A 13066-nucleotide genomic window follows, 5' to 3' on the forward strand; every position below is an offset into this window, starting at 1 on the left:
AGTGATTGGCGATGTTGAGACTTATCACCAATCCATCATTGTGAGGATCTTGAATCTTCTATGTGTCCTGTTCATCAAAGGTGATTTCTTTCTCACCTTTATCGATGTGTACTTATAGGGTCTTTCTTCTTTCTCTGTCTTGGATACATTAGTGTGTCTTTTTGTTGCATAGTAAGAAGTTCAAAAAATTTAAGAACCCTCCCCCCCCTCCCCAAAAAAAAAATTATAACATTAATTACCTTGGTGTCTGAAGGAGGGGATCCTAGTTTTTCTAGGATCTTTGTAAGATCTAGCTCCTTTTATTTCGATCTTTCTTTCCTTCTTCCTAAGATCTCTTCAAGGTATCATTTGCTCAATAGATAGCTACTTTCTTTCCTTGAGGGCTATACAGAACTCAATTATGTTTCTAAAATCCTTGTGGTATGCACACCACTTAGATTTGTCTTTCCAGCCACTTGATTTTTCTCCTTTTCTTGGCCATCATGAATTCTCACTAAGATCCTACATAGAAAAGATTAGACCTGAAACATCCATAGAAAAAAATAGCCAGTGATCATAAGGGAATCATGCTCTTCCCTTTGATAATCAAGGCAATTAAACCTATGACAATCAAGTTTGGACTACCGTTTTGATTTGTAGGATCTTTGGGTTGAGTACTCGGCCTTCCTATTAGGATTGTCGTATGAATTTTGAGAGTAGGTCCTTTTCTAAAATTCTTTGTTTTCTTCTAGTATGATGAATATCAGTGCTCTACTTCTTAATTCATCCATTCTCTTGCATGGTGTCATCACAATATCCTCAAGAAATTGAGAATCCCTCTTTAGGCTCATTTTAAAAACATCTGCAGAAGTAGCCTTGTCAACATTGGTCATGTTAAACACTTCCCTGCCTAACGTGCTTACAAAATCTCTAGGGGATTCCTTAGGATCCTAGACTACTCGATATAGATCACTAGTGGTCCTTTTGAATGTCCTGTTACAGGAGAACTGATTATTAAAAAGGTAAACTAAATGAACAAAATAAGAAATGGACTAGGGAGGAATATCAAGGAGCTATTTCAAGGCATATCCTATAAGGGTTGAACCAAAAACCTTGCGTAAACAAGACTCTTTTAAGTGCAATGGGATGGGAATAATTTCCATTCTTTCTCTATATTGTACTATGTGCTCATTTGAATCTGTAGTTCCATAATAGGGTTTCATGACAAGAGTTTTGAAGGGTTTTGGAGCTACTGTGTAATCTATTGAGGGACTAAAGGTAACACCCGATATGTCAAATAAAATTTTAGCTACTCATTTTCTTTTATTTTTTGTTAAGGACCCTAGTATGGTAGGCATACATAAGGTACGACGGGCATACTTCGAAGGATGCATGTGACAAGGTAGCCTCCCGGTATGTTGGGTGTACCCATTTGTACGTTGGGTGTACATCCGTCAGGGGAAAACCCTAATTTTTAGGGTTCACACCCTATTTAAACACCTTGTAAACCCAAATATTTCTCCTTATCAGCCTTCATTGACTCTTCTGAGCTATATCTTGAAACCCTAACGCATTTCTCAAAAGATTGACCCTTGTGTCTGTGTTTTGCTCTATGTAGTGCATATTGAAGAATAAGAAGACTTTTAGAGGAGAATTGAGCAATTGGGAACTTGTAGATCTAGAGTTTATTCACTCTTTCCATCTTATTGGAGGTATAAAGTCTTAACCTTGCTTATCATATGTCTAGATCTAGAATAGGTGAAGATTTTAGCATATTTCCATCCCATGGATGAATTCTTGTGAGTATAAGCTACTCCAAAAGTTATGAGATTCTTCCTTTGATGTTGTTTTAAGTCCTTTGTCCATAAAGCTTGCATCTTGATAGTTGTAGATCAACTTTGCATGAGTTCGTGATCATTTAAAGGAAGTGTGAAACTAAATCTAGGGTTTGAGTCTCCTTGAGCCATGCAAAGATATATAGATATGAAGGATGGACATTAGGCTTAAAGCATTTAGTGCTTAATGGATATTTTCGCTAACTGGGGTGTACACCATGTCTACGAAGAAGTAAGCTAAGCATACACAACTGAGATCCCAGTCCCTATGTAGCAATCAAGTATGTAAGGCATACTGGTGGTACCCTTAGCGTACTCACCACTGAGCTTTTTTTGGTTTATAGTGATGGGTCATTAGTGAATCTTATGGATTTTGGGCCATAGTGGACTTTAGGGCTCTTGGGCCTTTTTATGCTTTGGGTTAGTTTGGATTTGGACCATGATATGTTAGGCCCATAGGGTAAAGCACCCTTTTTACCGTAGGAATTGGCATTTAGGATTTGGACTCTCAGTTTGGTTTGATGATCTAATTTCTAATTAGGGTTCTTTTATTTGTGATTTAGTGTGACGATTTTATGATTCAACAGCTGTAGTGTGATTTGATTTATTTTCAAGCTGAGGTGAGTTCCTTCACCATACTCATGGGTCGAAGGTACCTAACGATGCAAGAGGGAGAATTATGGCGTAAGAAGGAATGTTATGGTGCAAAAGCATTCTTCTTGGACCATCCCTTTAACATATGGCGCAAAAAGGTCTCATTGTTGCTCCATATCACTCCTAAATGCTCCAAACATCTTACAAGTGCTCCAAACCCCCTTCTGTAGGATATGTTCATTTGGCACTTGATTTGTTCCTTTGTCAGGCTATCTATTCCCTTCTCAAATTATCTATTCCTTTGTCACATGCTCCATGAACCCCAAGTGCTCCATTAAGTTCCAAACGCTCCAAATGAACTCGAAATGCTTCATCTAAGTGCCCCATTTGATTCTAAGTGATCCATATTGGACAATACTTCATACCTCAACAACCCATTGTAGAATACCTCCGAAATGGCACGATCCCAAAAGAGGAACGAAGCAACAAAGCCTTCAAGATGAGGGTATCACGCTTTGTAATGATTCAAGGGAATTTATACAAGAAACCCATGGCAGGTCCATACTTATGATGTTTGGAAGATCATGAAGCTATAGATATTCTAAAAGATATATGTTGACGATATTATGACAACTACACTGGGGGCTGATCCTGATGCTCCAACAATGAAAAAGGATGCCTTCTTACATGCACAAAAATGTGATTCTTGTCAAATACATAGCAACATTATTTATCAATCTGCAGAACCTCCACATCCTTTTATCACTTCCTTTCTATTCATAAAATGGGGAATGGATATAGTTGGCAAGTTGCCAAAGGCTCCTGGTGGAAATGTCTTCATGCTACTGATTAAAGAATATTTCTCAAGATGTATAGAGGTCGGTGTTGTAAAACTCGCCGAGTTGGATGAGTACTCGTCCGAGTACTCACTACTCGGTCCCTTACCGAGGTGAGTTACAAAATCCGAGTACTTCCCGATCGGCCCCTTGTTGAAGTGAACACTGTTGTAAAACTCGGCCAACTCGATGATTAATATGTATAGTATACTTAATGAGTTATTATTTAACACACACATATGTGATTATTACTACATATATATATATATATATATATATATATATATATATATATATATATTAAATTTTCAATAATTATTCACGAAGTGGGACCATTGTGTGTTTTTTTAGTTTTTTTGTATTCACATGTATCTAATTTTGTTATATATTTCATTCAACTTATGGTTTTAACTTATGATTTTGAAATATATAATTTACCTAAAAATATTTCTATATGAATTACAGAATCCGAGTACTCGCTACTCGGTAATCGGCCAAGGAGGTACCGAGTAGGGAGTTCTACAACCATGACAGAGGTTGAAGCCTTTGTTCAAGTAAGAGACAAGAAAGTAGTTTCATTCATCAAACACAACATCCTGACTAGGTTTGGTATCCCGACTAAAATCATATGAAATAACAGATCCTAATTCATAAGAAAAAGAAATAGAGACTTTTGCACCAGTTGGAGAATTAAAATGATAACTCCACTCCTATTCCCCCTCAAGCTAATGGTCAACCAGAATCTAGAAACAAGATCATAGTCAAAAAATTTAAGACAAGGCTAGATGAAAAAAAAGGAAGATGAGATGAAGAACTTCCTTTCGTATTATGTGCGGATAGGAGTACATCAAAAGCATCTACACGTCAAACTCCACACTCCTTAGTGTTTGGAACAGAGGCCATGATCCCAACCGAAGTGGTGATTCCAATATAAAGATACCAATTCCAAAATTAGGAGAATAATGATGAGAACTTAGAATAATGATGATATCTTAGCCATGGATCTCGACACTATCGATGAAGTCAGGGTAATTATTCCCCTCGAAGGTTTAAAGAGTTAATAACCTCTTTCTCACAACTTTAGGTTTCTACACCTCGATTGGACGCACGATATCTTACTATAGGATGTGAATAAGGCGATCATTTCACACTTTAGTAACTTGACAACCCTCTTATTCTGAACATATGTTAGGATCTTAAAGTTTGATCTACGGCTTATAACATTGTCATGTTATCTTAAGTTGGTATCTTCCCTAGTTATTTTCTTAGGATCTTTCCCAGTAAATTTCTTAAGTTAGGATCTTCCCCAAAATTTCTTAAGTTGGGATCTTCCTCAGAATATCTTAAGTTAGGGCCTTCCCCAATTATTTTATAAGTTGGGATCTTCCCCAGTAAATTTCTTAAAATTGCATTTTTCCTCAACATTTCTTAAAGATTGGATTTCCCCCAGCATAAGCTAAATAGATATTTTCCTTAAAAGACTCCTAAGTTTGATTATCTTGAGAGGGTTCCTTCCCTACACAAATCATAGGGAAGTAAAGGACTTACAACACGTTATTTCTCCTAAGTCAAAATGTTTCATAAAGTCAAAACTAAACCTAAGGATCATCAGGTTCTATATTTCCTAGTTTCTTAAAAACTATTTTCCTACATTATAACTTAAGGTTTATCTTTTTAAGGATCCTAAATGCTTTAAAATCCTAAGCAGGTAACTAACCATTAAGATCCCAAGAGTTCTTGTAAAACTTGAACTCTTCAGGATCTTAACCATTTAGGGTTCCTCATAAGGCCTACTACTACAACCATGTCAATCATGCAAGAAGATGTAAACAACCATGAAATCACATAAAATGGGTTGCCCACCAACCTCACAAAAAAGAAGTAAAAATTGTCTTAAAATCCAAAGAAATATTTAAATTGTTTTTCAAACTACTGCTTGAATGTTGTCACTTGGAACATTCTTTGTTTCTTCCACCTCTCCTCCCACCTTCAGCTGCCCTACAGGATCCTGACTAGTGTTAACAGACTCACTAGTTAATTTGGCTTGGGCTTCATGCCAATCAGCACCATTCCAGGATCTTGCATTGGCCACATCCTCTGCCAATTTGATCTTCGCTTCCCAAAAATCCATAATAGTGCTTCCCTTCATCTCAACAATCACCTCCGCAATCTCCGCAACATGCTCCTCCTCTTTTTTAGCCTTTTCTTTGCTCATCAGCTCCACCCTCATTAGGAGATCCATATTGGTGGCCTTCCACACCCTCGCCTGCTCTTGTAATGCTAGCTCGACCTTTTCAACCTAAACCTTCAAGTCACCAGTGGACCGAGAAATGTGATCGGAGATCTCAACTAAAACCAACATCAGTAAAAACGAAACCAGAAAAGCAAAGACCAAGATTCCAGAAATACTTAATGCTTGAGAAATAAAGACCAGCTTCATGTGTGCTTTCTCAGTTTCAAGGTTTTCTAGACTCAGATATGTGACCTCAGCAGTTTTCCTCTTCTGGGAACTTGGGGTCTTAATAGTAAGATGAATGTGATCCCTCTTTGGAGGAAGATAGAAGGCAACTTTTTCCTCCTTAACTATGATCAAACCACTAGATATGTCATCTTCTAGATTAGAGAGGGAAAATTAAGCACTTAAGCAAGTAGCTTTGGATCTTGTATGTAATGAAGGAACCTTATTAGTTCAGGATCCGAAAAAATAAAGCATATAATAAGAAGAAAACAAGATCCTTACCAGTAGCCATTGAAGTTGTGGTGGAAGAACCTTCGTGGAGACTGGAGTGTTCAAGCTTGAAAGATTTATCAGCCGTAGATAGAGTGATAAAGTCTGCATCTTTGTCTTCAGCGTCCTTAGTAGCAGGAACAACTTTTTGAAACTTGAATCTTGTATCACAATAAAAAAAAATAAGAAAGTGAATTTCAGGATCCTTACAAGTAACAAGTAAATCCTTCCATTTTTTATCCAAGTCTTTGGCAAGAGATCCCCACCGAGAATGGAGTCACACCTCACAAAAAGTACTTCTCTTTCCAGGCCCCGTCATTTTGTTTTTATTTCAAAATAAGAAGCCACGTATTAGGTTTGAGCTTGAGTAAAAAGTGGGAGTTCCCAAAGGTAGCAAGATCATAAACATAAAGTAGTTCAGCTAAGCCTATGCATAGATCACTGGGTTGGTTCAACTGATTAATACGAGACAAGATCCTCTAATTGATAGGAATGTATTGGATATATGAAATCTTTGTGGTTTCAAAAAACTCAAAGATGATACCGGAAAAGGGGTATTTCATACCCAAAGAAAATGGGTATTCAAGGAAACATACCCAAGATGACAAAATAATGTCTAGCTGAATCGAAGCATCATGATACCTAAAGATTGTATCCCTATGAAAAGCCTTGTTGGCATTCACGGACTCGATATCCTCATGATCAAAAGAGAAACCTCATCATAAATGAGGATCTATTGATCAATAAAGTTGTTATCTGAAGGGCGGTGATACTGGTGCGAGAGCGAACAATCTTTTCGCCAATGGTTGAAAGATTGTAAAATCAAAAGAGAAAGAAGAAGAAGAAGAAGAAGAAGGATACCGTCGGAGATAGTCGGTGACAATCAGAAGAAAAAAATAGCAAGTAAAGAGAAACCCTTCACTAGTTACCCATATTTATCTTGATAACAAGAGAGAGGAGATTGATTTGACCGTGTCATCATGAGCATCAAACAGATAAAATTTTATCCGTTAGGGTTTGAATTTCAAAAATCCTTATCTCCGATAAAATAAAATAATACCTTTAAATATTCGAGATTAACATAAATATTTTGTAGGTATAATTAGGAGAAATTGTTAGGGCCAAGATCCTAAATCTTATCTAGGATCCAAGATCTCAAAGATATCTAGGGATCCCAAATCATATGTCAAGATTCTGATTATTATTATGATTGTTTCCCAACAAAATTTATCGACTATATCTTTATCCTTTATATATGCATAAATAGTCAACATAAGTCTCATTCTCCATGATGAATCATTTTAATCAGGCAGAAGACATGGGAATACTAAGTCAAACCAATATATTTCCATTTCTATAATTCCAATTCAATAAATATAATGAAGCAAGGCATGTAATCATTATCACCTCCCAAGGTTTTGTAATAGAGATCCTAGAAAGGGTCAAAAGCTTTCTTTGTAAACCACTTGTGGAATTTTATTCTTAATTTGATAAATAATTCACCTACAACACCACAGTATGTTATTCATATTGGTTAATATCCATTTGATTGATTTTTGACCAAAACAACTACTATGCTGAAACTTTGAAAAACCATAACTTTCTCCCACGAAGTCAGATTTAGGCGTTTTCTATGTGTATATAATCCTTGTCACATATGCTATAACTTTGGTTAAGTTTATTTATCCTAAATAACCTCCAATCAAAAATGTTATTTTTATCATTTATAATATCTTAATTGACTAGCCCATATCTTAATTGACTAGCCCAAATCTACGAATGTTACATTGCAATTGTGTTTATGTTCCAAGTGAAAGAAATAGCAATGTACATTGGTTTTTTGTCCCGAGAGCAAGAAATAGGAATGTGCTTTGGTATAAATAAATGCATATTGATTTGATAATTGTGTTTTTAACCCAGGTGCAAGAAATAAAAATGTACTTTGGTATTTCTTATATTTAAGGATGTTTAGCACAAAATAAATAGAAAGTAAACTAGCATTTCTTGTAAAACAAAGCTATTTAATTTAAAAGTCTCATATATCTATGTAATGATCAATAAATGTATGTTGACTTGGTAATTGTTTTTATGTTCCATGTGCAAGAAAGAGCAATGTACTTTTGTCAAAATAACAATGTACTTTGGCATCAATAGATATATTTTGATTTGGTAATTGTGTTTATATCCTAAGTACAAGAAATAGTAATGTATTTATGATATTTCTTTTATTTAAGTGTAAAAAATAGTAATGTACTTTGGTAGTTTTTGTTTACGCTTGATAGTTTAACTTATAAGTTTATATATGTTGTTATTAATTATGTAGTTAAAAAAATCTTCATGCAATGCCCAACAACCGAACGTATAAGGAGGAACGTTGTGCGTTTTTTCAATCGGGAAAACCACAAAGTGATGATCAAGGAGGAAACAAGGGGAGCAGAGATGATGGTTCGTCAGATAATAAGTTTATGTTTTGAATGTTAGACTTGTTGTAACACTTCGGTACTTGTTGGAATCATAAAACTTTTGTTGTTTATTTTGGTATTTGTATGGAATTATAACACTTTGGTACCTAAGGGCATCCACAATGCATTGAATTTCATACTGTTCAATGGATTGTCACATCATCATGCTACAATTAATACAACTCTATAATAATTTTTTATTATGCATTGAAGTCTACCAAGTTCAATAGAATGTTACAAAATGTAATTTATAGTACATATCTAAGAATTAAAACTTTCTCTTTTCCAGTTAAAGAGTTCAATGGCCATTAAATTTCAAATCCATTAAATGCCAAGATGGCATCTCACAATGATTGAGTTTCATCCATTGAATGATACATAGACTTGCCACCTCATTCAACTCTCTCATTGAATTCACCATTGTAGATGCTTTAAATAGATGTCTTTATGTTGTTGTTGTTATTATTATTATTATTATTATTATTATTATTTGCATTTAATGTCGTTACCTATCGGTTTTTTAGCACCCGAAAAATGTTGATTTTAAAAATAAAAAATAAAAAATTAATATTACAGGCGATATTATTACCAACAATGCATGCTATTACCGGCGACAGACTAGCGACAGAGTATATTAGACGACATGGTTACAAGCGGCGACAAATATCTTTAACGGTGACTTTTTGAGAAATAAATGCATCGCAGTACCCACAACTCCTTAGCGGCGACCTGTCACCACTATTACTTTTACCGGTGACAAATCCAAACTTTAGCGGCCATTTTTGTCGCCACTAATGCCTCTTTTTCTAGTAGTGTTGCATCCAGAAAGCTCTAACTTAACGAGTAGAACACTTTCTCAAAGTCCATTGAAGCAATAGCTTTTTTTGTCATATATAGCCCATATGCGATCACTTCGTTTAAAATTAAGGGACGATGACCGTCCTAGAAGTTGAAAGTAAAGGGTGACGAAGGCCAAAAACAAGACTAGCTAGGAAGAGGCTATTGCAAAGGAAGCTGAGGGACTACGAAGAGGCTATTGCAAAGGAAGCCGAGGGGCATTACACCAACGATAAGCGAGTGGTACTGTCTGTCTTGAGTCGATCCATTGGGATGAAATTAAATATTGTAATATCTGATATGAATGTATACGTTTAAATACTTCTTACCCCTTCCGATTGTAGACACGCATATCACGCATATAGTCTGTGCTCTTTGTATACATGATGAATCTATACGTTTAAATACTTTTTATCCCTTCTGACTATTTAACCCTATAAGCAAATGGGTGTTTCGTCTTTAATTGACTTGAAGATTTTTTGATATTGGGAATAGGATCTTCGTTTGATTGATTATTGAGATGAACATGGAGAACCACGAGTAGTGGGAACCTTTTTCACCGCACGATTCCCTTGCATCAACTTTTTAGACACCTTAATTAATATCACGGACTACTGAATGGATGATCCACATAATAACCAATGAACTTTTTTTCCTCGTCATCTTTTATGCAAAACCAAAAGAAATTACAAGCATATAATTAGATCGCATCCAAAATGTTAGTGGTATTGCTAAAACCCCACCGGCAGCCATATATGAATTTAAACACAAAATAAATTGATTTCGCACTGTTTTCATAAAGAGGGTTGTTAGGAATAAGCATATTTGCAAAATCGTGGTTTTATATTATTACAAAAATATTTAAAGGAGATCGATTTAACCAACTTTTTTAATATAATTCTCATGCAATTGGCTGCGCCTTGATCGAAGTCAGACAAACATGGCTTCGGAGCCTTGTGTATTGTTTTGGATCCTTGTGTTGCATGTTCAGATATTTGTAGTCATCGGAAATCCAAGAGTCCCATGTTTATTCGTATTTGGTGACTCGTTGGTTGATAATGGCAACAACAATGATCTTGAGACGCAAGCAAAAGCAAATTACAAGCCTTATGGGATTGATTTTCCTGAAGGTGTTAGCGGTAGATTCACCAATGGTCGAACCATTGCAGATATGATAGGTTTGTTTCTAACTATTATTCTGTTGAAACACAAAACTTATCATTTGATGAAATTTTGCTACATATCTATTACATTGTCCTTTTTGTCTTTATCGATTATTAGTTCCATGGGCAAAATATTCATATTTTCCAACAAAAACCCTTCATTCCAAACAAATATGAGGGTTCATGATTTTTATATTACGTACACCCTTTCATTTTGTCATAATTAATCCAAAAAATTTTGTTTTAGTCCAAGTTTTAGATGTTGTCTTTTACGTACAAAATAACCCAACATTTTCTCTTATGACTGACAAAATTGTCGAATTGACGCTAGCTGTTAAATAAAAGAAGAATATAAAATTAAAAAATAATAATAATAATAACAATACAATAAAATAAAATTATTTATACAACAATATTTTACTTTTTTTTTTTTTGGATATAAAAACTATTTTACCTTATAAATTGCAAAAATCGTTAAACCAAAATATAAGCCTTTAACCTTTTTGTTATACAAGAAAAATACGTACGTACATTTTAGTTTGTAATCAACATAAAACATATACTTCTATTTCGTTACTTCAAATTATAAGCATGCATTTTAATTAACAGCAAAATTCTAAGAAACTCATTTTACTATTAAATAATGATTCATAGTTTTTTGGTTTTCTACACATTAAATATCATACATTCTGACATTTTACTATTGACGTCTATATATAATATTTGTTTCAGGTCATCTTCTAGGTTTTAAAAATTTTGTACCACCTCATGCCACCGTAAAAGATGAAGAGATCAGCACAGGGGTAAACTACGGCAGTGGTAGTGCTGGTATTCGTGATGAATCTGGAAGGCATTTGGTAACCACTAGTTGTATGCCGATTTATTTTACTTTTCGGCTTTTTTTTTTTTTTTTTGTGATGCCTAAAATTACATTATTTATTTGTTTGTTTGTTTGCATGTGTTTTAACACTTTAACTACACCGCAGGGTGATCGTCTCAGTTTGGCTACACAGATACGTAATCACAAAGCAATAATTACACGCATTACGAATTTACAAAACAACAAGACACTTACCGATGGACACTTGAAAAGTTGCATTTACTTATCAAATATTGGAAGCAATGATTACATCAACAACTTCTTGATACCTGAGCTATATCCTGAATGCCACAAATATAGCAGCGATGAATATGCAGCAATCCTTGTAAGACAATACTCTCAACACCTAACTGTAAGTATATATGATTCTTATTTTCGTTTTGATTTTGTGATCGATCCTTAAGCTTTCAAAAAACTCCAAATTTATATATCGTTTCTTATACAGACTCTATACAATATGGGAGCGAGGAAAGTTGCAGTATTCGGTTTGGGTCAGATAGGGTGTGCATTAGAAGTAATAGCAAGGTTTGGAACCCCCGGAAGCTCTTCGTGTGTTGATTTGATCAATGATTCAGTTAACATATTTAATGGTAGACTCAAACCTGCTGTTGATAAGCTCAACAACGATTTTCCTGATTCAAGATTCACTTTCATCAACGTTACAAGCATTTTAGCACCACAAGGAGGTAAAGGACGAGCATAATATTATATAGTTTATAGTGTTTCATGCTGATTTCAACATATATCATGTGATTTTGTTATTAAAATTGTTGTGGATATTTAGATGTACAGTTTCCAAATATTCCTTGTTGTAAAGTAAGGTCAGATGGACAATGTATTCCAGACACAGAACCTTGCCCGAATAGGGGGTTATCTGTTTACTACGATGGTTTTCATCCCACGGAAATTGCGAACACAGTACTTGCAACAAGATCATATACTGCGATCTCTGCTTTGGATGCGTCTCCTTATGATATTGCTCATTTGTCTCAAGTGGCTGATGATTAAAGGGGATTCAAGCGATACCAATCTGTTTAGATTTTTTATTTTTGTTTTATGCATGACGTATAAATATATAGCAGTAATCATGACGATAGTAACATTCTATTGTATCTGGTGTTCATTTAGATAATTAGATTTAGAAAATCCATACACAAAATCTAGTGAACTAATGGAGCACTCAATTTTCTTGATTTAGAAAATCAAAACGCGTAACAAAAACAAACAGTAAGGACCTTCCCAGTTAAAAAAGTAAATTAGGGATCAAATGGACAAAATACCACAAACCATAGGGACCATTCGTGTAATTTACTCTTTTAACTAATAAATATACATAAATTAGAAAACTCTTGAGTTGTAGTGTGAGTTTCAAATGAATGGCGGTACTTGGAAATGTATATTTATTATTATTATTATTATTATTATTATTATTATTATTATATTCTTCTAAATAATTGATTTTGATGCATCATTTGAATCCCTTTAATTATTAAACATAAAAATATTTAATTATAAATTTATAACATACATAGGTACCTATACATGTTGTAATGACCTAAATTTTCAAAACAATTTTTCACATTTAAAACACACTTTCATTCATAATGGTAGTAATTTTCAAAACAATTTTTCACATTTAAAACACACTTTCATTCATAATGGTAGTAAAAATATCATTTGTATCACATATCAATCCATAACATTACATCCCAAGATCAAAACATATCCAAATCTATCGGTGTGTGTACGAGT

At 34.4% G+C, this 13066-nt stretch overlaps 1 protein-coding gene across 1 annotated transcript; it reads left to right on the forward strand.

Annotated features, from left to right (window-relative positions):
• Positions 1-9917: 9917 nt before the first annotated feature.
• LOC145038543 (GDSL esterase/lipase At1g29670-like) lies at positions 9918-12410 on the forward strand. Its single transcript, XM_078986874.1, has 5 exons — positions 9918-10449; positions 11167-11291; positions 11421-11666; positions 11760-12000; positions 12099-12410. The coding sequence occupies exons 1-5, from the start codon at positions 10212-10214 to the stop codon at positions 12320-12322; spliced, it is 1074 nt and encodes a 357-aa protein (XP_078843000.1). The 5' UTR covers positions 9918-10211; the 3' UTR covers positions 12323-12410.
• Positions 12411-13066: the final 656 nt, after the last annotated feature.

The sequence above is a fragment of the Lactuca saligna genome, chromosome 4 (assembly GCF_052625555.1).
Source record: "Lactuca saligna cultivar CGN05327 chromosome 4, ASM5262555v1, whole genome shotgun sequence".
In the NCBI taxonomy this organism is placed as follows: Eukaryota; Viridiplantae; Streptophyta; class Magnoliopsida; order Asterales; family Asteraceae; genus Lactuca; species Lactuca saligna.

Bases quoted from the DNA above. Each gene is read 5' to 3' on its own strand.
- LOC145038543 (XM_078986874.1), top strand. From the start codon at position 10,212: ATGGCTTCGGAGCCTTGTGTATTGTTTTGGATCCTTGTGTTGCATGTT. The intron at 10,450-11,166 runs GTTTGTTTCTAA...TATTTGTTTCAG, and splicing joins AACCATTGCAGATATGATAG to GTCATCTTCTAGGTTTTAAA. The intron at 12,001-12,098 runs GTAAAGGACGAG...GTGGATATTTAG, and splicing joins CATTTTAGCACCACAAGGAG to ATGTACAGTTTCCAAATATT.